At 39.4% G+C, this 26517-nt stretch overlaps 2 protein-coding genes across 3 annotated transcripts in view; one reads left to right on the top strand and one right to left on the bottom strand.

Annotated features, from left to right (window-relative positions):
* Nucleotides 1–82: 82 nt before the first annotated feature.
* ANKMY2 (ankyrin repeat and MYND domain containing 2) lies at nucleotides 83–26337 on the bottom strand. Of its 2 annotated transcripts, XM_032110505.1 has the most exons (10): nucleotides 26112–26337; nucleotides 21470–21534; nucleotides 13489–13627; nucleotides 11584–11682; nucleotides 9347–9507; nucleotides 8030–8244; nucleotides 6760–6895; nucleotides 4900–5028; nucleotides 4358–4499; nucleotides 83–2141 (listed from the first exon to the last, which is right to left on the bottom strand). In XM_032110505.1, the coding sequence occupies exons 1-10, from the start codon at nucleotides 26320–26322 to the stop codon at nucleotides 1918–1920; spliced, it is 1521 nt and encodes a 506-aa protein (XP_031966396.1). In that variant the 5' UTR covers nucleotides 26323–26337; the 3' UTR covers nucleotides 83–1917. The 2 variants fall into 2 exon arrangements, with proteins under 2 accessions (XP_031966396.1, XP_031966399.1); XM_032110508.1 differs by lacking the exon at nucleotides 21470–21534 and having other exon boundaries at nucleotides 26112–26132.
* Nucleotides 26135–26517, top strand: part of BZW2 (basic leucine zipper and W2 domains 2) — a 58085-nt gene continuing 57702 nt past the window's right edge. The window contains exon 1 of the mRNA XM_032110521.1: nucleotides 26135–26195. The gene's annotated coding sequence lies outside the window, so the exon portion shown is untranslated. The remainder of the gene's footprint in view (nucleotides 26196–26517) is intronic.

Below are 26517 nucleotides of genomic sequence, written 5' to 3'. Positions count from 1 at the left end.
AATACTTTTATTTCTTATAATACATTTCCTCACGTATTTCTCCTTCCATTCCATCAAAGGCCTAAAGTCAATGATGCTTTCTAAACATATCAAAGCCCTTCTTTCAGGTTGTAGCTTGTCTTCTGAGTTCCTTCCTTCTCTCCTAAGTTAGCACAGAGCCACAGGACAGTCTACATTGGCAGGGATCTCTGGAGCTTGTACAGTCCAACCTTCCTGTTGAAAGCAGGTTGAAGATGAGGTTGTCTGGTGGCCTGTCAGGGAACCAGATTTCCAATGAGCAAGGCACCACCACTGGGAGGATGAAAGAAGGATTTGTGCTGGGGATTTTAGCACTCTTCCAAAACCCTGACTCTTTTGCCCTGAAGGGCTGGCATTTTCAGAGAACCCTTGAAGAGCAACACATCCCTGTGAGCCCCAAATGCTATGTGTGGAACAGGGAAGCAGCAGCACTTCTGCATTCCCAGAGCTCAGAGTGGAGGGTGACTACAGCATCTGAGTTCCAAACAGGCAACTCGCTTGCCAGCTGTCATGAAGTTAAACTTGTATACTCAAGCTACAGGAGGCCCCTGCATGTCACATGAGAATGTCACCATGTTTCAGACACAGGAAACAGAATTGCCACATAGCTCCTTTCTTTTAAAAAATTTCCCTTTATTCTTCACAATCTACTAATCCTTGAAATTAAAACACAGGTACATTCCCTGCACAGGTGCATTTATGTATCCTCACTCTTACAGTTTTCAGAATATTAAACAAAAACCTTCAACATATTAAACAGTAAAAAAATTAATAGCATTTTCCCTCTGTTTTGAGGATGGTCCTTGCTCCTCTAATCAGAAGAACAGTGCCATGTTTAAAACACCAGTGATTCAGCCAACAATAAGACAGTCTCCAATTTTGCCATCCTTATGCAGCAAGTGATAGTGTCAGTTGTGGCATTCCCACTGATTTCATGAGACACAGAAATAAATCTGAGTGAAAAGCAAAGTTGAGGGAAGCTGTTTTCTAGATCTGGTATTTAGTTGAAAGCTGAAGTGAAATCCCAGTTGTATCAATGCACACATGAATTTTCTCATCTAATTCACTGTGACCAGTTCAGCATGAAAAATATTAAGCATTTTTATGTTTATGAAATAATTCATAAGCAACATCCCAGTGTGCTCTAAGGCATCTTTACCTGAAAAATGATTTAGAATGCATTATTCTTGTCAGTCAAAATATTTTGAGTCATTCTGGTCTTCCCTTCATTAGACTTTGGAATATTTCTGACCAAACCAATAGTGAAATACACATTTCACCATCAGCTTGAGACACCTGAAACAGCAGTTTCGTTTACTAAAATTAGACACTATTGTTGTGCTCTCACTAGTGAAAAATATTTACAGTAATGTCATGAAAAGTTGAGAGTTCAGATGAGTATCTTCAGAAACTTAATTGCTACTGAATTCCTTCAGATAAAGCTTCATAAAGTGCTGGAAAAAAAAGCAATTTAACAGCTGGCCTTCCAGTGCTTTTAACTACAGGTCTATATATTTGCAGAAAAAAGTATTTAAATTACAATTAAAACAAGTTTTAAGTTAGGAAAACATGAATAATCCAAACCAATGCTCTTCATTTTTCACTAAGTGGTTCATTAACCACAGATACTCAGAGTTTCACTAGGCTTGTTGTTGGTATACATACAGATGGATCTATGCCACTCTAGCTTTTAGCAGATAATAAATACCTATCTTGACAATTTGCAACAAACGTGGAGTATTTATAGACAAAGTAGCCAATATTCTATCTCTTGATGAACAGAGACATTCTGTCTTCGAAAGGAAGTCTTGCATAAGCCATGCTTTAGAACTCAGACATGGTCAGCATAAAAAATTCTTTAGTACCCTTGAGAACTCTCAGTCCCTTCCTACCCTCTTCTTACTCCTCAGAATCTTGAATTTTTTGAAGATCAACGTCATCTAAGGCAGTCTCACTTTCCAGTGGACTTTCAGGTTGCAGGGCTAGTGCCTCCATCTCTTTGGTAAATTCAGGTTCTTCTGTTCCATCGGTAGGATGATTTGGATCCACTTCTTTTGTAGGATCTGGACCAGGATCTGACTGTTGTTCACTTGTAGAACTACCCTCTACTAGTTGCATTTCATCTAAACAAAAGAAAAATCACACAATTAATAAACACTGAACTCATTTGGAAGCAAACATTTTTATTACTAAAGAACAATAAACACTAGGATACTTTGCATCAATTACAGAAGTGATTAATGTAGAGAATCTTCATTGAAAAAACCCAAGACACTAAAGCTTTGTTTAAGTTGGTATAAAGTTACTGTGGAGCTAACCCTATACAAAGCTCTCATTAATACATCTTCCATTTTGCCAGACTTCTTTATAATAAAGAGAGGAGCAAAGTAGGACACAACAGTTATTTTAATGTTCAATTCAAATACGCTTTATTGACACCGTTCTTATCATCAGCTTTTCAGAGAATGGCTGCAGGTCAGTTAAACACAGAGTACAGGTGGGGTTTGTTTTCAATCAAAAAGCCATGTACACAACTACATAGGAAGCATTTCTGCATAAAACAGACTGAAGAAATTATATGCTTAAAAACAATGAACTTTGGTTGAAGTGAGTCATCCTAAAATTTATAACTTGACTGCCTGGAATAGAATCAGCTATTGCACCTTTACTCTTCAAGCAATGTTTTCTGAGGAAAAAAAAAGTTATTTAACAACTTTTTTACCCTGATTCTACTAAGTAGGGCTTGCATGCTATCAATTCTGAAAAGAAGGAGAGGAAAGCCTAATTGGGAGCAAAAGTAGTGAAATCTTGGTTTCTTTTTCTCTGTTGTGATTGACAGTCAGCCAAAAATTGTCACAGCTAGCCACAACTGCCAAAGCCCTGCCAAGGTCCTACTTGGCTGTGAGCTAACAGCCTTCAGCAAAGGCTGAAGTGTGGACTTCCTTGACACTCACCCTTGCACAGTGGAAACGCTTAAACTTTTGGGTTTGCATGTAGTTGCAGCTGTTGCATTTATTTTTTTTTAATCATTAATTTCCTGAGGTACAGGATTTGCAGGGGGTATTACTAACTTTCTGAAACAAAACTGCTGTTGATATGAAATGCTCGGATACAACACCATTCACAAGGTGATCTGAAGCTCAGGTGACTTCAGTGTCTTGCTAACAGTGCATAATCTTACAAGGTCTAGAGGGTGCTGGCCATGTACCTGAAAAAGTCAATGAAGATGAACATGTAGATAGTGGAGTAGAAATGTAACAAAAAATGTTAGCTTCCCTTTTTAGATAAGGAGGGAAAAGAGTCATCTACCAGGATTCTGCCTCTCCCTCTGAAAAGCACAGCACCTGGCCACTGACTCCTTCAGTAAATATCAGCCTGCAAGGGTGTGTGTTTGGCATCAGTGTGAGGCATCACTGCTCACAGCTCCTTTAGTTTTGTTGTACTGGTCTGCAATACCAGGGATTTCTAATATCTTTGCCTTCAACTTCCACACTCATCCTAATCCCATGCAACAGCAGCTCTTGTAACAGGATCAACATAGGAAACTGTTTAAAAATTCAATTATTACTAATTTATTACTGATTTATATCCTGTTATTTTGAGTACAGCTCTAGTGAACAACATTACCCTTGTAAGGCAACCATGATTTGTGCAGTGCACTTCTACAATCCTTAAAACAAAGGAAGGGAAATCCAGTAAGTTGTGAAAGAGAAAAAGTGATTTCATCCCCAACTTTCCCATTATTTCACTTGGAGAAACAGTGCATTAGAGTAAGTTAAGGGAAGGGGTGATACAGTGTTTTTTCTGTTACTACATTTTAATTACTTGTTTCTTGAAGGGAGAAAACCACCATGAGCAGTTTAAAGACTACTGCTTGCTTTCCTCACATTCGAAGCACACAACACAATTAACTTGATACTGTGATTATGAAGAGGAAGTATTATGGGACACTTAACATCTACATTAACCTTTACAACTACAAGGAGCAGGCTGCTTGCTTATTATCCAACTTGTCCTAACACCTCCAACAAAATGTAGAGCAGCATGAAACTTCTGCATGAACTTGATTAAAGGTCTGAATTTTGAAACAGTGCAGTGTAAATCAGAATGCTTTCATTGTAGAAACGTGCGTAACTGTAGCATTAAAAACCATGTTTGGAAAATGTGTGGCATTTTTAAATTGAAAGGCCAGAATCCCAACAAACTCAGCTTTGCTGTTACATTTCATCAAAGATTTTTCTCCCAACCTCAGCTGTTACAGTTTTAAGACCTTTTAAATTGCTCCTTGTGATGAAGTTAACACAGCATTAGTTTCAGCAAGGGAAAAACAGATCCTAACCTTTCTTTTGCTTCTTTTCTTGTTTCCTTTTCTCTTTGGCAGCTTCTAGTTCTTGTTTCTCATGAATTTCCTTCAGGGTCTTGCAGACTTTCTTGTGGGTAAACCAGTGTATTTTCTGGCAGTTCTGGTCACAGTACATCACCTGAAAGTTAGCAGAGTTATCAATTCATTTTCATGTACTAAAAAAATAGAACATTTCCTCGCATTTCTTAATGCACCAAGTTAAATGTCTATGTATAGCATTTAATGGTACTTTTAAGCAATTTGCAAGGTCATATGGAGTGATTCTATATAAGAATCTGTAAAGAGCAGTTTTTTATTAATTCTAAACATACAGAAATTTTACTCCTTCTCCATTCTTAAGCATACACACTTGGATTTCCCAGTACTCCTACTTGTGAATTTCAGGCATCTTTCCCAGAAGTAGACAGCTTAAATGTTTTCAGGCAGGCATGCATGCCATTCCTCCTAAGTCTACACAGTAAACAGGGAAGCATTCAAAATCCTCAGAACCTCAGTGGCAATATTTTTCTGATTCTTACCATCTTACATACTGAACATCTTTTGTCTGCTCCCTTTCCCCCACAAGTTGTACAGAATTCAGCATCCACAAAACCCACTTGGCCAGTAATAGCTTGTGTAAGTACAGAAAAAGCTGTGGGGTCAGAGCCCTGAAAGACAAGAGGTGGTAATGAGATTAAAACCCAGCACTGTGGCAGAGAGGGACACACAAGGGAAGACCAGAAGTAATTAACACAAGCGTCAGCCTCACTGAAGCTGTTGTAGCAGCAAGAACATAAAACCAAATCACAGAACTTCAACTAACGTGCACAACTTAACATTTAAATCTTTAGATAAACTTTTGTTTAAGAAGTTAAGTCCTAAGCTTCTGTAGAATTTCTTCTGTAAGTTATTACTAAACTCCATGTTCTTTACATCTGTAGATCCTATGCAGCAGATTTTTGCAGCTCAGTCTCTGTGCTGGCATACACAAAAATGTTTCATTTATCACTGTTGTGCTCAGTGCATGCAGATGCTACAGACCAGATCATCACAACTTGAAATTTTCAATTATTTGCATATTACTATTTAGATGTTATTTGCAGCATTATTCCCATGCAATGCAAGCAGTAAGGTTTAGGTAACCATACATTAAAACTATTCTTTTGGGCAATGATGTAAAAGAAAAAAATGCCAAGCTGTTCTGGATGTAAGTAATTCCTTAAACTGTTAGACTACGATGGAATATATACAATCATAACTACTACGACAACACTGAGATGCCCAGACTGAATCCAAAATATTGTGCAATGACAAAGGTCAAAGGCTTCCAGATCAATAAAAATCATAGCATCTCCTCCTTTCTAGTTCTGCACAATGGACAGAATCCAATGGAATAACTGTCACTTCTTTAAAGGCAAGAAAGACTGCAAGCTCTCCTAAGAAAAAAGCAACAGGAAGGAAAATGTTTACTCTAAAGCAAATTGTAATGCATCACAACGGCTTGTTTTCATACTGTGTTTATCTTCCTGGCTTAGACAAACAGTAGAGGCTGCACTAAGCCTCAGGGCATTTTAGCAGACCTGGAGCCACTTAAGACAGAGGCTATTTTTAATTGACTCAGAATAATCCAAACACATCACAAGATTGTTCCACTTCCCCAGTGTTTGCGCGTACAACATCTCACTCTAAGAGACCAGAGAGAACATGCTTAAAAAAGAACAGCAACTCTCGTGAAAAATTTATTATGAAGCAATAAACAGTCCTAAAATGAAGAGTGTGTTAGCAAAGACATAAGAGGATAACTGAGGTTAGATTTGTAACCTGTAATTTTGGTTTCCTAATTTAGGTATACATTTTGCTGCACACTGCATCATCTTGCCTCTCTCTCTCTGTGATAAAAGGAACCTCATAGAATGTTTTTCCTTTTTCTACCATCATGTATCACCAACTTTTTGTGTACAATAGAACAAATGAATGCATTAAATCTAGGAAATTATTCAGTCTTAAACTGAATTTAGACATTGTGAAAACAGTGCAAATTAAGCTTCATTTTTGTCTGAATCTACCATTTCAAAAAGTGAACTGGCATAGAAAAACTGAACAGACATCCCAGAGGAGGAAAGGAAAGCTCAGAGACAAGAAAAAAATTGCTTCAGTTTTCTTTAAAAGCTGAGGTGTTTAAGCATTTGTTATGAGCACACGAAAAAAATACTAGTTGAAGTATTTTAGAGCATTTTCCTGCAGTATGTAAAATCTAGCTCCAGTTAGCCAGAGTTCAGGGACATCAAAAACCTTTGCTTAATGTAATATGCTGCAGAAGCTGAGGACAGAAAGATGGCTCAATCTGAATTTATTATGCAAGTTACTTAGAAAGGATTTTCTTGACAGGAAAAACTTACTATTTCAACGGGAGCAATACTTCTCACAAGCTGCTGGAGCAATGTAGCTTCACAGTAAGGAAACTTCCGGATACTTTCTCTAATTAGCTTCTCTTGATACACAGGGAAACCATCTTTATCTCTCCCTTTCAAGAGACTAAATTTTTTAAAACACATGTGAAATAAGAAATCACATAGTAAATATTAAAGAACAAACACATACAGCATGCTGTACTCTGTCTTCTTTCAGACTATAGAGAAGAATTCATAATAATTTGGCAACTTTGTATGTCAAGGTATGTTTAAGATGCAAATGAAAGCATTTTTATTCTAATGCATAATCATTATGAAATACACAATAAATAAATGTATGCTCTGAAACCATGACTTACTAATTCTACCACAGAGAAAAATAATCATCCATAGGTGGACTATCCACTGTCTACATCTGACTAAAATATCAAAATGCTTTGTGCTGTTTAAAAATTATCACTGTAACAATAAACACTGATAAATGAACAATACCTTAATATACAAATTCCACTTTATTATGTTTAATAACATGTTATAGTCCTTATACTCTTTGGCTGCTATTTTTTTATATGGATCACTGATGAACTATTTGATTTCACTATGTGAAAGCCGACTTCATAATTTATTTTCAGTCTCACAGAAGATTTCAGTAAAAATCCACAGGCCTACAGGGAATGTGATCCTTCTAAAAGCCAGGTACTTACTTTGATATTTAAGATCAGGCAGCTGGGTTTGTTACTCAGTAGATTCTGAATACCTGTCTAAGAGATTTAAGAGTCTAAGTCTCACCCAGAGTCTGTGGGATTTGCAGTTCTCACTTGCTTAAGTGTTTTTGAAAAAAAATCTCAACCTGTATGACTGCTGGAGAGCAAAATGGCACAAGAAGTGTTCCCATATGAACCATTTTGACATGGAGAAATTCTTTTTTCAAGCCTATCACTCCCCTTTTTTTCCATCACACACTGCTGTCTGCTGCTTCATAGGGTATATGTGAATGCCAAGTTCTAACCAGTTCCAGCAGAGAGCTGAAATTCTAGGAGTGTTTCCTTTGTGCCCAGGAAAGGACAGTGTCACTTCAGACACAGAGAAAAGGGAGTCAGTGTCACCCTGAAGTAAATGCAGCTAGGATTATTTAGCAATTTATTTGTCATAGCCTTTATCCAAGGCAATCCAATTTATTCCTGCAGTTGTCTTTTCCCTGGTACCTGTAACACTAGGGCACACGTGTGCTTTCAGACCTCTCTGTAGAAATACACACCTTTTGATAAACCCATCTAGTTTATCCTCTCGCTCTTTTAAAAATGTAATGCATTTCTGGAAGATGCAACTGATATAGTGCATTTTCATAGCAAGAACTTCATTCATGTCTTTCTGCTTCATGCATTTCTCACAAATGAGATCCAGAACCCTGTAACATTTCTGCAGTGCTTCTACTTCGGCCAACAGAGGGTTCTCTTTCACCAGCAACACGATCTAGGAGAAAGATTGAACAAAATGTAATCCAGTTAAGACTTCTGCATAAGCATTAAAGCTTATATAGCTCATTGTAGCTAAATTTCAGTGGAGTTTCTAATATTCTTCTACTTCCTTCTTATGTAGTCTTCCCTTTCTTTTTCTAGTCATTATTTAGCATTATTATTCAGTATACTGGAATTCACAGTTCCCATACAAGAAAATATTTTAAATTAAGACTGGTATTAAAAATAGTAAGTTTGTTTGGTTGGGTTTTTTTTAGAATAAGAACCTGAAGAATCAAAACCACTTCTAAAGAAAATTACAGAAACTACCATACTCTTTCCTTTTGAACACCTAAAATAAACTGGACTTGTATGATTTAAGCAGTTTCACAGAACACATCAACCTCACATAATCCTGGAGTACTTTGTGAAATGAAATGTTCTAAGAGGAAACTCTATGCTCTACTCACTCAATTAGCCACTGGTGCACTACTGTCTGTGTACACTGCAGATACCTGGCTGGACACTGTTGACAAATTCTGGACTTTGACTGGCAAGCCCAAGGAATGTGTATTTGAATTTAGGTGTATTCATTTCTCTGAACTACACTGGAGGAGCAAACCATAAAAGACATTATTGTCAGCAATATCTTGAGAAGTAAAAATAAACATTCTCTTGCACATACTTTCAGAAACAGCAGCAGTGCTAGATGTTACTGTGGCAAACCAGTGATGAAGGTAGGAAGATACATGCTGAGAAAAGCATTGAGAGAACAATGAGATTTTGTTAAGATAGGAAATTGTTCTGTGTTCCCACTTCAAGAGGGGCTGGGAAATAAAGCCAAAAAGACAGCTATTTATGGTTACTGATATAAGAAGTAAGAATCTCTCCACTTAAAGGTGTTAGCTCAAGATTCTGGTGTATACAAACACTGAAATAACTTAATTTTTTAATCACATCTAAATGTTGAGCCTGATTCTTCCTCATTTTTAGAAGTAGCTGAATTAGTAAATAATGCTTTTGATTTTTGCTTGAACTTGCAGAAGAGCTGAATGCTTCTTGACACAAAGAAACAGCTCCCATGCCAACAAACACATACAATTTACATACTACTCCACCTTAACAGGATGCATGTTGGTAGTAGTAATAATTTTATGCAGAGGCCCAGCTAATTTGACTGGCAGTTTTGGTTCTTTGTCTAAGCCTTGTGGTTTAGTATAGTAGTCCAGCCTTTCACGTGGAAAGAAGTTGTTGATGACAGTCACACAGTCATGTTGACCTAAAGGCACAGAAGAAAAAAATCACCAGTGAAATAATAACCAAAAAAAACCTAAACCCAAATCTAATATAGGCAATACAAGTGAGAATTACCCACACGCAAAGGAGCTTTGCATGATATACTTTGCACTGCAAACAGGCAACTCTTGTCATTCTCTTGTGTGTAGCTTTAATCTTTAGTAAGTGATATTAACTTACTCACTCCCAGCAGGGAATGCCCTCATGAAAACTCATTTTGAATATTCTGTCCCCTTCCTGCATCCTCTTTCCCTGGTAAGCCACAACTAAGAGAATAACTATTTCTCCCCCAAGTTATACTATACTAGTAGTCTCCTACTGGTGTTACAATTTTTCAAGATGAGATTTTTCCACTTTGTACTTCTAAAATTAATTACATTTGCATTGAGACTCTGAATTTTCAGACTTGAAGCAGATATTAGTATATTGACCTAAGGTGGGAGAAGTTATAAAAACAGAACATGCTTAAAATTTACCAAAAATAAAAGGGCTATGATGAAAGTAACATGATGAGAAAAGTTACACCCTCTTCTTGTTTTCCACATCTGACAATATAATGGATTACTTGACTAAAGGGAAAGTAAAACTTATCTTCTCTAGTTCAGGACCACATTCTTTAAATTGATTGATTTGTCTTGGCACTAATCCTATAATCAGAAGAAGACACAGCCAACCAAATTCCAGCATTTAAAATCCTCCACTGTTTTAGAAGAGACAGTTCTGAGCTAATAGAGCACAGTGTAAGACAAATGACAGGGGAAGAAGTATCCTCACTTCCCACACACAGGCAGATGAATTAATGTTGATTGGATGAAGAATAAAAAAAGAACAGGAATAGATTCTAATGTTCAAACTTTTACAGAGTAGTGTATCTCCGTATGCCTGAAAATATTTATGCTACCTTGGTGATGTGATGAGATTTTAAACAAGAATTCTCAAAAATTATGTTGGAGATAATATTCCCCATTCACTTAACTCCATACAGCATCACATTGGAAAAGACTCTCCAAATCCAAAGGATAATTATTAGGAATAGACTTCTCTGATACATTAAGTCAATAGTTAAGGTTTTGCTGCTCAAACCTCAAGTGAGCAATGTCAACCTTTTCTTCTATAAAACAGCAGAATGAGATAAAATGGAAATTGAAACTTAGCACTAAATCACTATTCAAGGAAGTAAATCTAAATGGCAAGGTAGGCTTGAATCCAGAACACCTAAAGGACTTCAAAGGGAGTTCTCAGGCATTTAAACACCATGAGAGAGTTGTGTTTGAAAGGAACTACAGGTCCACATTTTTGGTTTTTGGGAAGCAATAGCTGTGCCACTGAAAATGACTCCACTTAACCTCGTAATGTTTTATCAATTCTCCTTGCTAGAAATAGAGAAAAAGTGGAATATTAATCCAGGAACCTAGTACTGCCAAGGTGGGCAAAAAATTTAAAAAGGGCTTATTAAAACAAACAAAAAAAGACAAGAAAAAGAAACACAACAACAGCAAAAAAGCCTGTTGCATGTTTTGCCAGGGATAACTCCACATGCTGGAATGACAAATCTCTATCTTACTCTAGTGAAGTTCAGGTCAGTAAGTAGTGACTACCTCAGAACAGGTTCCAAGACTTCTCCCTCTCCCAAAAGCAGGGGGGAAGGGTGGGTGGTGGCTCACTGCCAGCACACAGCTGCAAAGCTCAGCTGAGTTCCTGCCTCCTGGCACTACAGTTGTTCTTTCCCACAAAGGAAGCTCCAATCAGCACTTGGTGCTGCACTTCGGACACCTCCAATGTAACCAACTTCCTCTATTTTCAAAGTGGTGACATTGCAAAAACTTACACACTTCAACAGCAGCACCTGTTCTCACAGGTAAGATCATCTGTGGTTTTAGGAAATCAAACATGGGAATAGAACACAAATTGACACTTACATGAGGAGATGTGGAAAACAAAGCTCAGCAACGTGTCAGTTCAGAACAAGTCATTAAATAATGTTTCTCCAACAAAAAGCATCAGAATCTAAAACTTTACTTCTTTAGGAGTTTAGGAAATGAAATAATTTTCATCTTACCCACAAAAGCAGCCATCTGAGCTGCTGTCCTTCCCACAGAGTTGACAACATCAGTTTCTGCTCCAGCCTCTAACATCATCCAGGTGATTTCTTTATTTCCTGAATTTGCAGGAAAGATATGGGGAATGAGCAAGGACAAATCAGAACTTGTAATTCTCTATGTTTCAGAAAAAGATGTACTGAATTTCTCAAAGACCAGGAACAACACTGAGGAAAATCAATGTTCTTAATGTTGTTATTTTAAGAATGGATTAAGAGAAAGGCACATGTTTATTTTGAGTTCCAGAGGATGTAACTCTGCTCTCTGTAATGCACATTCAGCTTCCCATGGAGATTATGGGAGTCATACTCATGTAGCTACACTAGAGCCTGGTCCCTCTGGACAGCAGTATAGAAGGAAATTCTACTCATCTAGTTTGACAGTTCAACTATATTTGCTATTCTAAGAAAAACACGTTCAGGACTATGATGTAGCAGGAACACAGTGAACAGAACAGATTGTTCCTTTCTCCACAGTGGGAACTGGGTGTTCAGACTGGGCTACATACCAAGTAAAATGAAGCTAAAATTTGACGGGAAGATTAGATGACTTAATTGGTGCCCTTCAGAGACTAAAAAAGGACACTTGTCACCACTCCTGCTGGTTCTGCTTTCAAAGGTATTATTACTTTATCAGTTTTTGTGCAGATGCTAAGTACAGAAAAGTGAATACAAAAAGGGGATGGTGGATGAAAATTAATGTTTAAAAACAAAATCACTGCATCAGTAGTGCTCATGTACCTTTTGTGCTCACAGATAAGACACTAAAGTCAACATTCAGAAGCATTCACACCCAGGATGACAGGTTAAAAGCTCAGCTGTGAGAAAATGGTAAAAATCCAGCATTTTCCATAAAGCAGCAGTCATTTAAAAGCCTCTAAGAGTTTGTTATCATCTATCTGCTGCAGCTGTAATATTGCTCAATACCACAGAATACTGAAATTTCCCTAATCTTTTTACCTAAGTTTTACCTGAAAAACAATCTGATGCTCTAGTTGAGGTTCATATACACACATAAGCCTTTTTTTATATACTTATGATGAAAGAAGACAGTTTAAACTCTACCTTCTAAGAAACCTGACTTCCCTAGAATCTCATTTTTTGGGAAGACATAAGTGGCCTAGTAAAGAAGATACTTAAAATAACCTAATATTCCCAAATATAATCTTTTCCCCAGAAGGAACAATTATTTTAATGTAGTGTCTTTTTTTCACTCAAGGAAATTACTGCTCCTGCCATCAGGGAAAAAGAATGGCAAGAGGAAAGCTGCAAACCACCACTTGAGACAGGAGAAGATATATACAGCTATAAGCACTCTGATTAAGAGTGAAAATTAATGTAGGAAAACATGTTTTTAACATTACTAAATACATTTTTTAAAGTCCACAAGATAGTTGGGAAAATAGTGTAGGAGAAAGACAAAATTTGGAAAGTACTGGATTGAGAAGTCTCAAATATTACTAAAAGCTACTGATTTGCAGTACTAAAAAGGCAGTCTGGTGCAGCATAATTTTCAGTGTAACACAGTCTGAGTACATAGAATGTACCCCACTGCACAAGAAAACATTCCCAGGAAAGTGAATGTCGAGATCTCTAACAAACAGGACGAAGTAGGTACAGGACAAGTAGACTGTATGCCTGAAAATGCTGAACAAAATCAATTTTTATATGAGCCTGAACAGTAGCTCTCCTCTTCCACTGCCCACAGGATTCTACTGGTCATGATGTAGTTGCATGGTTCATATAAATACCAGCAAACCTGAATAATAAAAGCATGTCAATACTTCCTTTTAAATTATTAATTTATGGCAAATTGTACCCATTGATGTCATAAAAATCAATGATCTGAATTTAGTAGGAAGTTACCTGAAAGTCCAGCAAACATCAAGGCAGTGTATCCATGCTCATGTTCATTGCAGTTTACATCAGCTCCATGTCTCAAGAGCAACCTGCACATGTCCACCTTCCCCTTGTAAGCTGCGTGCATCAGAGGGGTCATGCCATGCTACCAGAAGAAAGGAGAAGCAAGTAGAATGTTACATCTCTTGATCTTCATACCACTGATCATTTTTACTTGGCCATACACATTCAATATAATTACCAAAGCCTCATGTAATATCTTATTTACAAAACACCTCACAGAATCCTTGTGAAAAAATATGGTTACTAACATGCAGCAGATTCCTGTTTCCAAGTCACTTTTCTGATTATGCTGTGCTATCGATTTGAAAACAGAGCAATGCATGAAAAACATTCACAGCCAATTTATCATTGTCCTTTTCCATAAGACATTAGTGTTAAAGACAACTAATGTTTCTGCTAGTTGGAAAAGCTTCATTTTGAAAACTTCTTAGCTTCCTACGTTATTCTTTTCTCCCCTGCTGTAGCTTATATGATAAGAAGCAACAAAATTAGAAATAGGCTGTTGTTTTAAACATTACAAAGATTTGCAGTCTCTGAAACCCATCTTGCTCATTTTTAGTCATGATTACTGGTAACTTTGCCATCCGCCTCTCTCCCACTTCTCCACTCTTTTGGCATTGGGTCCATGATCAGCCAGAGCTCTGAAAGCCCTTGTAAAGACACACAGCTCTCGTTAGACTTTAACAGTCATAGCCTGAAGCCCTGCTGGTTTGATCAACTGCCCCAGCACAAAAAGGATTCACTTCAGCATGGGAGGACTGAGGTGTAGCTATAAATGTAAAGCTGGGCAAACCCCAGAGGAAATTTTCAGAACTAGGGTGAACTGTCAGTGCAGGCTCTCTCCCTCTTCAAGGGCAGGGAGAAGCATGTTGCTGTTTGAGAAAACTGCATGACACTCCATTTTTAGAATTTAGTATGCTTCTTCCAATATGCTGTTTATTTTCACTTAACATCAGGTCAGGATTCATGTTATCAGCCAAGACACTTTAACTGCCCAAGAACACCCTCCAACACTGCATACCAGGGAGTGTGCTTTAGTTTGTCCCTGGAGGAAAGGAAAATGGCATTCTGTTCCTTTCTTTGCCAGTCAAGGCTGTGTGCCTGAGTACACTCATGTACACCATTACTACAGCTCTGTAGATGCCTGGTAATGCGATACCCAGAAATAATGTAATTGTCAGTTTGAGCCCTAATATATTTCTTGTTTCAATTTATGACAGAGTGAAACCCAAGTAAGTTTAATTTACCAGCATAATTTTAAAAAAAATTCTAAAGGTGAGGGAAATGGGAAAAGTTAAAATTAGAATAATTTTAAGGCATTATATTGTCATCATTTTCCATCCTAACTGAAAATAATAAAAAGTGCTTACTTGATGCATTATATTTTAGTAACCCACATATTTTGGTAAACTGCATTACAAACTGCCATTAAAGAAACAAAATACCCAAAGAGATCACTTCATGAATATGAAACAGACTGGTTTTGCTAGGTTTCATTTGGGGTGCCACTAATGTGAAATAAAGACTTTCTTTCCTACTATATAAAATGTGCGTTATTGTATTACATTTCATTATGTTACGTCAAAAGCAATTTTACAGGCCAATTCCAGTCTGGAGTCACAGTAGGGATTTGTCTTCTTTAGCAGCACAGAAAGGTACTGCAGTAAGAGAATACAAACACAGCACGGTTTTCCATGGGAGAAAGAATTTTTAGAAAACAATGACGTTTAAGTTTGGTTATATCTTGAAAGCCAGTTGTTTCAAATAAGATCTGAAGGTTATATGACAAAGGAAAGAACTGGGTTTGTTTTATCCTCTCCTCCCAGAAAATTGTTTTTAAAATCCTTTGATTAAATTTTGGAAGTGTCAGGCTGTGGTGTGGATCAAAAAAACACATCAGGCAGAAAAATACGTGGACAGTTGCTATAAAATTGGATTTAAAGTCACATTAATATCAGTTTCTCACATTCACAGCAAACAAAAGAGGGTTTCACACAAGTTTATCTGGAAATGCTTGGTATCCTGTATTATGTCCCTACACTGAAACTGGCTTGACTGCAAATACTTTTCTCAGCTTGAATGTCAAAGACAGGTCCAGCAACAGTCTGTTTTCTCACAGATGACATTTGAATTGTCAATACAACATACTTAAAAGACGAAACTTGCAGATGGTTTATTAAGCATACAGATGAAACAAATTTTTGTTCCAATATGAAAAATCAGATGAAGGATCCATTTTCTAGACGTTACCATGCAACATTCTTCTGACCAAAAAAATCGAGCCTTTTAACCTTATTCTCTAGGACAAAAATGAATCCTTCCCAGTTTCTAGTTTGTTTTGCAGGGATGTTACAAGGTAACATCTCTTCTCTCGTGCAGGGCTGCAAGTATTCCCTGTATGTCTCACCATACAAGCTGAATAGAGTTTGCAGTGCCTCTAGAAATTACCTGGCTCTTCCCTTGACTGGGCTCTCCAGCTCACCAACCAACAAAGCCTCCCTGGCACAACAGGGCTCTTGGCACAGCCAACCCGGCCATTACAGACCATCCTTCCCAGTTCCTTATGTTGAAAATAACCCGAAAGCAGACTGAAAAATGGGCTTCCAAGAGCTATGTCAACCTAATGCTGCCATGGTGGGGAAGCCAATTCATGAAAAAACCCCAAACAACGAACTGTGGGGTCAGTGGGCTGAAGCAGCTAACAAGGGAAGAAAAGGATGTGTAGGGAGGTGGGAGGGGCAGGCAGATGAGTACTAAAACCAGGGAGGGTCTAGACTCCACCACCAGACACAGAGGAAGAAGAAAGCATGTCAGTCTATCTCCCTTCAGCACCCAGCTGAGGTGTGCTTGAACAGGATGAATAAAAACAAATTTATAAAGATAATAAACTAGAAAAGAACCTTCTGCCTCCTAGGAACTACAAAGGAAGTTTCCAACAAAACTCTTGCTCAACCTTCATCAACCAGAGGAATAGGGAAACACAGAATAGCCAGGGAACAAGAAATGGGACAAACAAACAAAACAAAAATACATAAACTATCTCCCACTCCAGTCACATGTGCATATTTGGCACAAAATCTCTCCATTTTGTGAGCATTTAAACACTCATGCTGTGTAAGAACACAGACATCACATGTATTTTTAAAAAAACATTGTTTTGTGGATAACACAATGACAATTCACTACTGAAGTAGTCACATAAACCTGTGTTACTCAAGTGAAAAGTGCAATCCAAGTGCTCCCAACATTCCCACGCTCACTTCACCCTTCTCAACCACAGAACCTTGTTAAGATGTGGCATACAGGCTGGATCACACTGTAGCAGTCCCTCAGCAGGTGCTGGGGTACACTAAGACACTGCACATGTGAGTACCAGCTATTTAAATAGAGTGGCAAAAGTAGAAAAAAAGGAAAGGGAAAGGGCTGTCAAAACCCTAGCTGAAAAGCTGCTGTAGACACTTGTATGCCAGCAATATCAAAGCATTCATCTCTCCCTTTCCCAGCTCATTTTCCAATGAGGAACCCAGCCCCACATTAACATAGAAAGAGTGTCTTATTTTACCCTTTAGCTTCAGGCAACTATACCAGTTCTATTCAATTCAGAAAATTATAAACAAAACACGCAACTGTAGGTTTGGCTTTTATTTGAGACAGTATTTGGGACATTACTAAAAATGACGTAAAAAGAGCAGGTGCTACAAGGCAGAAACACTTGTTGATGTTTATCTTCAAAATCAACTATCTGGTACTGAATGCTGCTAGTCTAAAAATACAACTTCACTCTTCACTGGATGAAAGCCTTTAGAAATTTCACCCTTCAAGCTTTTGAGTAAGATTGCTCTTACACATCTTAAACTTCCTAAAGAAGGATTTGGAAGGAGGTCAACAGTTACATGCACAAATAGTTTTCACTGTAGCTAAGTATGGACTAATTAGAATATGAAATACTGTCCAGTAAGTGTTGATCACAGCTATAGTTCTTCTCCTTTATAGTCATCCTACTCAGCTGTTGGTTTCACATATGTAACACATTAGATTCCTCTGATGATATTTCAGTTCATCTGCAGTGATGAAAAGTTAAAGCCTACATCAATCAGTAACCTGAATCGAAACCAGATAATTCTTAACAGCAGTGAAACTTTCTTTGGTTTGTGTATTTTGAAGTACTGTGCAAAAAATATCAAAAGACAAAACTCTTCCTCCTCAATAAAGGCCAAGGATCTGGCCATTTTCTGCTAGCATAGGATGTTCATACCAGAATAGAAAGACAGATTACCTGAAGAATCCTCCACTGAACATACTCAGTAAGAGTGAAGCTACACACACCTCAGCTATGAATAAGCAGGCTGCTGCTGTAATTCCCAGGAAGTTTTGGTTCTGCAGCACAGAGAAGGGGACTGGTTTTAAAGGATGTATTACAGAACTGAACAGCTGAATTACAAAACTAGAGGAAAAAAGTAATGCTGCTAATGCCAGATGATAGTTCTTCATGTAAGAAGATTATGAACAACCTTACAGTTATTTTAAATACAGAAAAATTATGTACTTTTCAGGCCAAGTCTGTTGGCCTGGTCTGCAGAAAATAGGGGTTGTAGTTCTACAGTACTCCTTCACAACCTTAACTACCAACATGATCAGAGGAAACTTCCACAGTTGGAAAGCCCATGTGCATCCTTGATCCTGCCTTTCTATAAAAAACTGAAATGTTTTAGCCCCACGCTGTAGATGGAGTTCAAGTTGGCAAATTGCCAACAAGAAGTCACAATATTTACAAGCTCTGCACTCTCTGGGGAAAGGAAAGTCCTGAACACTTTCTCCCATACTAGGTTTCCAAATTAGCAACCACTCCATTTATAATGGAACAAAAAATTACTAAACACTGTGCATTTAAATGAAATATATTTGTATTTCTTTTACATCCATTTCTACATCCCATCTATTTGTCCTAATGCTTAGGACACCTGAATCTAAATGTCCCTGAAGTTTTTAAGTGGCCAAACTGTTAAAAGACCAGTTTTGTAGAAAGGTCATTGCATTTCTTTGTTTTCATAAAGACAGTGATTAAGCCTAAATATCCTTCCTTTCTTCATCTACCTAAATCCACAAAGACACAACAACAAAACAATTTATTTGGTCAGAAAGGATGCTGAGAAAAAACAGGACTGTATCTGCTGGATATCTCCAACCTTCTGGAAGATGGGCATCTGGGAGACTCATCTGAGTGAAGGGATCTTACACTATGGTGACACTCCCAGCAGAGCTCTGCAGACAGAAGGAGGCGAAGGGTGTGAGAGACTCTTGGAATAAGAGCAGGAAAAGCAAGCAGACTTAGAGGAGTACTTTTTTAGTTTTAAATACATGTACCAACAGCAGAAGCAATGCTGAAATACTGCATCCAGCTTGCGTTTACATTTTTGAAGAAAGAAGCCGAAACAACTGGAAAGCATTTGGAAAAGAGCCACTATTACAGTTCATTTGCTGCAGAAACGTAACTTTAGGCAAGATACTTAAAAGGTCACTGCATCTGGAAGACATTAAAATGTGACTTAGTCCTTGTCTAAAGGTACATGGAGAAAGGACAGCTGATTGTCAGTAGTTTTTAATCTACAAGAAAGCGGATCCAAGCAGTTAGAATATATGGTCAAACCAAAAATGAAAGGAACAGATTATGTGTTTATTTTTTTAAAATTAGGAGGTGTACTATGTAACAGCCTGCTTCTGAATGCTGTAGGTTCTTCAGCCTGTGGAAATTGTCAAATTGTGATTGCATGCTTGCTATACCACAGCTAGAAGAGAGAATTGCATTAAGCATGTGCTCATTCTGTGGATTGTCTCATGTAAAAAAGTCTTTAAGGATGGAAATTAGTTCCTAACTGAATTGAGCTTCCATTTCAATACCTAAGCATTCCATCTTCAGGGCTTCTTTACTTCTTAACATTAATAAAATAAGTAACAGTAATAATATAAATGTGAATAGGATAAGCAACTAAGGCTACAGAGAAAAAAAATAAGACCTGATGCATTGAGAGCAGTCACCAGTTGTGGCAACAATGAATAACAGATGAAGCTGATGTTTAACTGGGATTTCACACACTCTTACTTATGTATAGATATTAGAATAACACATTGGAGCAAAAATGGGTTATAATAGAAAAATTCTAAAGCTGACATGGCTGATGGCTTTAAGAATCCTAAACAAATCTGAACACTCTGCTGTTTAATATGCATGATTACACACCATTCTTGGGGATAAAAAGGAGTCAGCAAGAAGTTCATTGCATAAACTTTTTAAGCTTTATGGGCCTTGTGTGTATTTAGTCAGATGTGAGCCTTAGACAAATACTGTTAATACTATTTCTTCTACAACAATAGCCTGAGGCATAACTCAGATATGGTTTCTTTGAATAAACCATATCCTCTCAACACTAAATCCTGCATGTTGCACTAATACTGCAGCAAAGGTGCAGTCATTCAGCACAACTTCAGCAATTACACTTAAGGAAAACCTTTTGATGTCCATACAATAAAGCACACTTGCAAACATACTATACCTTGGGTTCTTAAAGTTCACTGTAAAGCTTAGTTTGACTAGTTTTACAGAAACTTGTTGAAATCAATACACTAGAAATTCAGGTTTAGCATTTAACTTATTTAAGAACAATCAGAAAATGGATCTGTTAGCAGAAAAATAAAAGACTAATGATATTCCATGAAGTGGTGAATTTCCTCCATTCAGCGTTCCTGAGACCACATCTACAATATACCCTGTCCAATTTTGAGCCTTCCAGTGCAACAAAGACATGGATAAATTGCAACAAAATCAATGGAGTACCACCACTGCATGGTAGGAACCTAAGCACTTGCACAGTGAAGAGAGGCTGCAGGAGCTGGGCTTACTCAGCCTGGAGGAGAGATGGCTTTGGCGGGACCCAACAGCAACCTGCCCGAGCTGACAGGGAGATCACTGAGAAGACAAACTCTTCACTTATGGTGGCAGGAGGGCAAGAGACATTGAGCCTAAGCTGAGGTTCAGACATAAGTGAAGCACTTTTCCACCAAAATCACAGTAAGAGAGTAGAAGAAGTTGCCCAGAAATATTGTGCAGTCTCCATCCTTAGAGATTTACAAGGCCAGACAGGTCAAAACTCAGAGCAATCTCATCTGACCCTGGAGCTGAAGCTGCTTTGAGCCAGAGGATGAACTAGACACATTCCCAGAATTTCCCAGTGATTCCTATGAAATTATAAAGCTGTGAAAAAAACCCACAAATTAACATTTAAATTGATAAATTACACATGGATTTAACATGCATGCTTTAGAAAACATTGTAAAAAGAAAAAGAATAGGAAACATGGAGCAAACAAGGCTCCTTTCTCCGTGAACTTATTCCCATCTTCAGATAGCACTTCAGGATTTAATCTTCTACATGTCTACCATACCCACCTCTATAAAAGGCTGTGGTTCCATTTCTGATCTAGCTACTCACCCTCCAAGCATGTTTATGGTTTAGCAAAGACAGGGCTTTGGGCAATGAGACCCAAGCACGGGATGGGGACAGGTCTTGTGTCTGCCACAGAGGGACTAAGGAGAGGGACTATTGCTTGTGAAGGTGACAAGCAGTCAGGGAACATCCCCATGTGTTTTGCTGCAGTGTTTATCTTATCTTAGAGACAAAGCTCATGCTGGAACTTAAGAGAAAATACAGTGTAGTACTTCGAGTAACATTAAAATTCCTTAAAAAAACAGTAAGAACTCTTCAAAGGTTCACTATTCATCTGCAGGCTGGAAATAGCTTGAGAATAACTCTGATTTTCAGGGCTATAGCAATTGCTGTTAGAGAAATGTTATTTAACAACATGAAGGCCTTCAGACCTAATATTTTCCTTATTAAACTCAGCATAATGCTTGTACAGTTTTGCAGTACCTCATCCAGGCAATTGACACGGACATTCTTGTTCCCCAGTAGCCTTCCAGCCTCCTCGGTGTTTCCTTTGATTAAATATAAAAAGACACAGAGAGAAAAGGGGGGTGAGAAACAGAATAAACTGAGAATCTGGAGGAAAACGGTCACTTCCCGTTCTCATTAGAATCAAAATCTTTGTATGCTAACTGCTTGAGATGTAGTTTAACCACCAAGAAATCAATTGCACTTGGAGAAGAGGCTTAGGAATGAAAAGTGTTATGTTCTAGAAGCTAAAAGCCTAGAACTCACAACATCAAAGAGTAGTTGGAAAGCATAAACTACAAGTAAATATCCATTTTTTGTGAAGTAACTGATCTACACACACAAGAATGGGACACTCGTATGTCTGATCATAAACAGCACATGAACAGTTCTGAATGTGTATAATGATACTGATAGCACATTTTGTACTTTATCTCTTTTGGAGCATCTTTTGTCTAGAAGAGCTGTCTACATTCTCACAAAAGCAAATTACCTCATTTCAAAGACTTTTTGGTCTGAATGAAACATGCTTTATCATTTACTCACATCATTTTTCCTGTTTCAATTTGAAATTTGCAACATATCACATTCACAGAAGTTAAATGAGTTTGCATTTGGTAATAGACAATAGAGGTAGAAAGGAAGGACCCAGGTAGCTTGATCATTGACATTTCTAGAAATTGCCAAATGCATAAGTAGACTGAAGTCTGAAAAAAAAATGTGCCAGGAAAAACAGGCAACACCTTTGTATTTTTCAATTCCCTACCAAAATCCTTTTGGCTAAGCCATAGTTCTAAGAACCTGATTCAAAGTCCTTTGGAGGACTACCCAAATATTGCCAGTGCAGCTTCTACAGGCACAAATAAATAGAAATACAAGAACATTCAAAGAGTCAGAGTTTGGAGAACATTTATTGCAAATTAACAGAAACTTCTAATCACCGATTTGATCATAAGCAAAGTTCTTTCAGCAGTGATGTGCTTAACAAAAATAAGTGCTGCATTCCTTATTTTAATGATTTTCATATTTATCTTCATACTTTCAGAAGGAGGTGGTCATCCAGCAATTTTTCAGCAAAACAGCTCTTGCAACTTCAGGTTTGGCTAAAAATACCGTTACAAATACTAGAAATTATTTCTTTTCAAAAGGTTTTTTGATCTGGCTTAACTACATGTAGCGGGTTCAGTTTGTAATCGGGTGGAAACACCAATTTAGTGTAGTGGTTTGGTCCAAAATACTCATTACTGTTTACCTTCTGTGAGATAAGAATTAGGAGAAAAGCAAAGCAGGCACAAAACTTGAAAGAATATAAAGAAGTTTATTAACAGACCTAAAAGAAGGGGGGAAAAAAAAAAAAAAAAAAATCATACCACACCTTCAGAACACTTCTCCTCCCCCCACCTTCCTCCCTTGTCCCACTGACAATGTAAAAGACAACCCTTGAGATGTTCAGTCTGTTTACCACTTCCATAATAACCTTGCTCAGTCCATTTAGGAAGAGGAGTCTCTCTTGCTTACGCTATGGAGGCATCTCCACAGGAAATTCTCTCATGGCTTCAAGCACCACAACGAGCCAGCCGCCCGGGTTGGTTCTCTGCTCGCATGTGGGAGTCCCTTCCCCCGACTTGCAGCTTTTCCCACAACTGCTTTTGAGGGTCCACTCTTGAGCTACTGGGGTACCATTTTAAGGTTGAGCTGTTCAGAAACAAAAGTTCTCTTCACCCATCTCTGGGAGCATTTTCATCTCTAAGAACAGAGGCCCCCTGTCCCTGGGAGCAAAGGGTCCTCCTCATCTTCATCTCTAGGACTATCTCTGGGAGCATCTCTAGGAACTGAGGTCTTCTCCTTCTGATTCGGAGCAAGAGTCCTCATCACTTCCATCTCTCCCTGTTCAAACTTCTCATCAAATTACAGCTGCTTCCTCATTTGCTTATTCCAGCACAGGTGCTTTTGCTCACAAGTACAGTTTGAACGCTCCACCCCCCATGCCTTCATGAAATTACAATGGGTACTCTGATATATCATAGTCTATCACCACCATAGCTTTACAACAGAATTTCAGCTTTAAGCATCTCCTCTTTCTCCTCCCTCAGGTTTTCAGCTCTTCACAGCACTAAAAGGGTCTTGCAGCTGGAATTTCGCTTATCACTGCTGGTCACATGATCTTTGCTGGGCAGCGGTGCAGCTTCAGCTGAATCTTCGGCCGCACTGGAGGGGGGGCCGTGCTGTCTGCACGTAGCAGGGCTGTGGGGGGCCGCGGGTGGAACAGGGCTGCACGGCTCCAGGATGGCCGTGGCCCGGCCTGGCCTGAGCAGGACCTGGCCCGGGCCCTGAGGGCCCCGTACGGGCCCTGCAGCCACCTGTCCCAGCCGGAAACGAGACAGAGCTCCCCCAGGCTTTGTCCATTCTTAAATGTTCACCACAGAGGCGGTCAAAATTTTAAGTGGCTTAAAAAATTGTCCATATTCAAACTGGGCAGCTGATAGGTTCTGTCAGGTCATAGAACATCACTTCCAGGACTATGCTTGCTAACCCATGACACTACACTACAGGAGCTTTTACCATTTTTCTTTTAATTGATTAATTTAGGGAAAAAACAACGATCACCTGAGTCATCTCACACACTTGATAAAGACCCCTGACTGACAGTCAGGGAACCATCAACTAACTTACTCCCCCAGACACACATGTATTCTAAACTTTAGAAGCTTCTTAAGAACTGGATTGATTTTCAGAAGAACATCCCAGCCAAAGAACAAACATCAGTAAGGTGATCTTCAATTAAATTTTAATACAAGCAAAGTTGCATTTACAAATTTAGAGCTCTGCATGACAAAGCATTGAAGGATTTTCAAACGACACTAAACTGATGGAAGTCAGACTTCTAGAATTGGCCAGAGCTAAAAGTTGGAGCCAGGCTCTTCATAGTGGTGCACAGTAGGAAGCCAAGAGATAACAGGCAGAAGTTGAAACAAAAGCAAGCTTTAGACTTGATACGAGGAAAAACATTTTCACGATGAACCCAGTAAGGCAAAGAGGTTGCTCAGAGACACTGTGCTGCCTTCCTCCTTGGAAGTTTTCAAGACCTGATGGGATAAAGCCCTAAGCAATCACATTTGACCTCAAGCTGATGTGTTTTGAGCAGGAGGTTGGCCTAGAGACCCCCTGAGGCCCCTTCCAATCAGAATTATCCCATGAACCTAATCAGAAGCCTCAGGTTAAGTTAGACAGAGGTGCAAGATGAAGGTCTGAAACTCTTATTAAACTGAGTCAATCAAACTGATTTTGGCCACAATAAATTCACTGTTGACTGTCCTACACTTGTGTCTCTGACACACAGGAACATTTTAATACAACTGAGAGTGAAGCACCAAGTAAAATTTTCATGAGTTCAAATTGCCTGAAAACTACATACAGAAATGCATGGAACACGTGAAGTGTTTTTAGTTTGCCTTCAACTAATTAACGTTGCTTATGATTTTCAAAATACCAGTTGGAGGAAAACTATTTAGTTGGGGCTATGAAATTCACGTTGTTGGACCAGGAAACCCTAATGACAGAAAGTTCCCCCAGCAACAAGCATGTGTGCCACATAGTGTGATAAAACGGTGATATTTACATGAAACGCAAAGTCAGAGAAACACAGAATGGGTCAGGTTAGAAGGGACCACAGTAGTCTGGTTATCTGGTCCAACCTCCCTGCTCAAGCAGTGTCATCCTAGAGCACATAGAACAGAATTGCATCCAGACAGTTCCTGAATATCTCCAGTGAGGGGAGACTTCACAACTTCTCTGGACAATCTGTTCTAGTGCTCAGTCACCTGCACAGTAAAGAAGTTCTTCCTCTTATACAGGTGGAATTTCCTGTGCATCAGTTTCTGTCCACTGCCTTGTGTCCTATTGCTTGGCACCACCAGGAAGAGCCTGGCTGCATCATCTTGACACCCTTCCTTCAGATAGACATTGATCTCCTCTCCTCTCTCTAAGAAGACAGTATAAGATAGTATGAGGGATAGTAAAATATGACAGTGTAAGGGATAAGAGGTGCACAACACCCCAAAACAGAGAATAACGTGTCTGCAAAGACGTACTGGGCTGGCAACAGCACATGGGGAAAACCATACAGCACGTTAGAAGATTGGATTACCCCCAAGAAAACTTCTCTTTTTTTTTTTTTTTTTTTTTTTGGCGGAGAACATTAACACCAATAATTAGGCAAATGTCAACAGACGTTACTAGTAAGACGTAAACTTTCCTTAGCAGAGTTAGACCCGCCCAGTTGAGCTTCCCCAGCCCAACTGCAGCGCACCGCGCCCCCCGCTGCACTCTCTGAGTGACGCGGGCCTGCCTGAGAGGGACCTAAACCCAGGGAACAGCCACTCTGCCCGGCAGAGAGAAGAGCGACGGGTCCGAAGGGGGGCGGGAAGGCAGGCGGCCCTCAGCGCCGTGACTCGAGAAGCGCGGCCGGGGACGAGGGGAGCCCGCGGCGACCGACCGGTAACGGCGCCTCACCGGCCGCCCCCAACGTGCGGGGACACAAAATCCCTCCCTGCGCACGGCCAGCGGGGCCCGTGGGAGCTGAGGCCCGAGGCCGCGAGCGGCGAGGGCCGGGAGAGCTCACCTGTGGCGATCACTGCCAGCAAGTCCTTCTCCTCCGCGCTCAGGTCGCCTTTCCTGGGGGGAGTCATCGCGCCCCCCGCGCACGGTAAGCCGGGATCAGCCCGGGACGGCGCCCGCAGCACCCCCGCCCGAGGCACCGCCCCCGCCCCGCTCCTCACGGCGCCTTCCGCCCGCAGCCCCGCCCTGCCGGGGCCGGCTGAGGGGCGAACCATTCCTGCCCAGGGATGGGGGTCACTACGTGTCGGTCTTTCCACCTTTGCCAGATTCCTGTGCGGTGCTGCCGGACAGAAGGAGCCTGTCCGTTCTTGCCCGTATTTTCAAGTTGAGAAATACGTTCCTCTTTTCTTTTGTTTCCCCTTTTTGGCTTCTCTGCGGCTCCTTCGTTCCTCCCCCCCCCCGGGGAGGTG

This window comes from Corvus moneduloides, chromosome 1 (genome assembly GCF_009650955.1).
Source record: "Corvus moneduloides isolate bCorMon1 chromosome 1, bCorMon1.pri, whole genome shotgun sequence".
NCBI classification, from domain to species: domain Eukaryota; kingdom Metazoa; phylum Chordata; class Aves; order Passeriformes; family Corvidae; genus Corvus; species Corvus moneduloides.
This window is presented reverse-complemented; position numbering and strand designations above follow the sequence as displayed.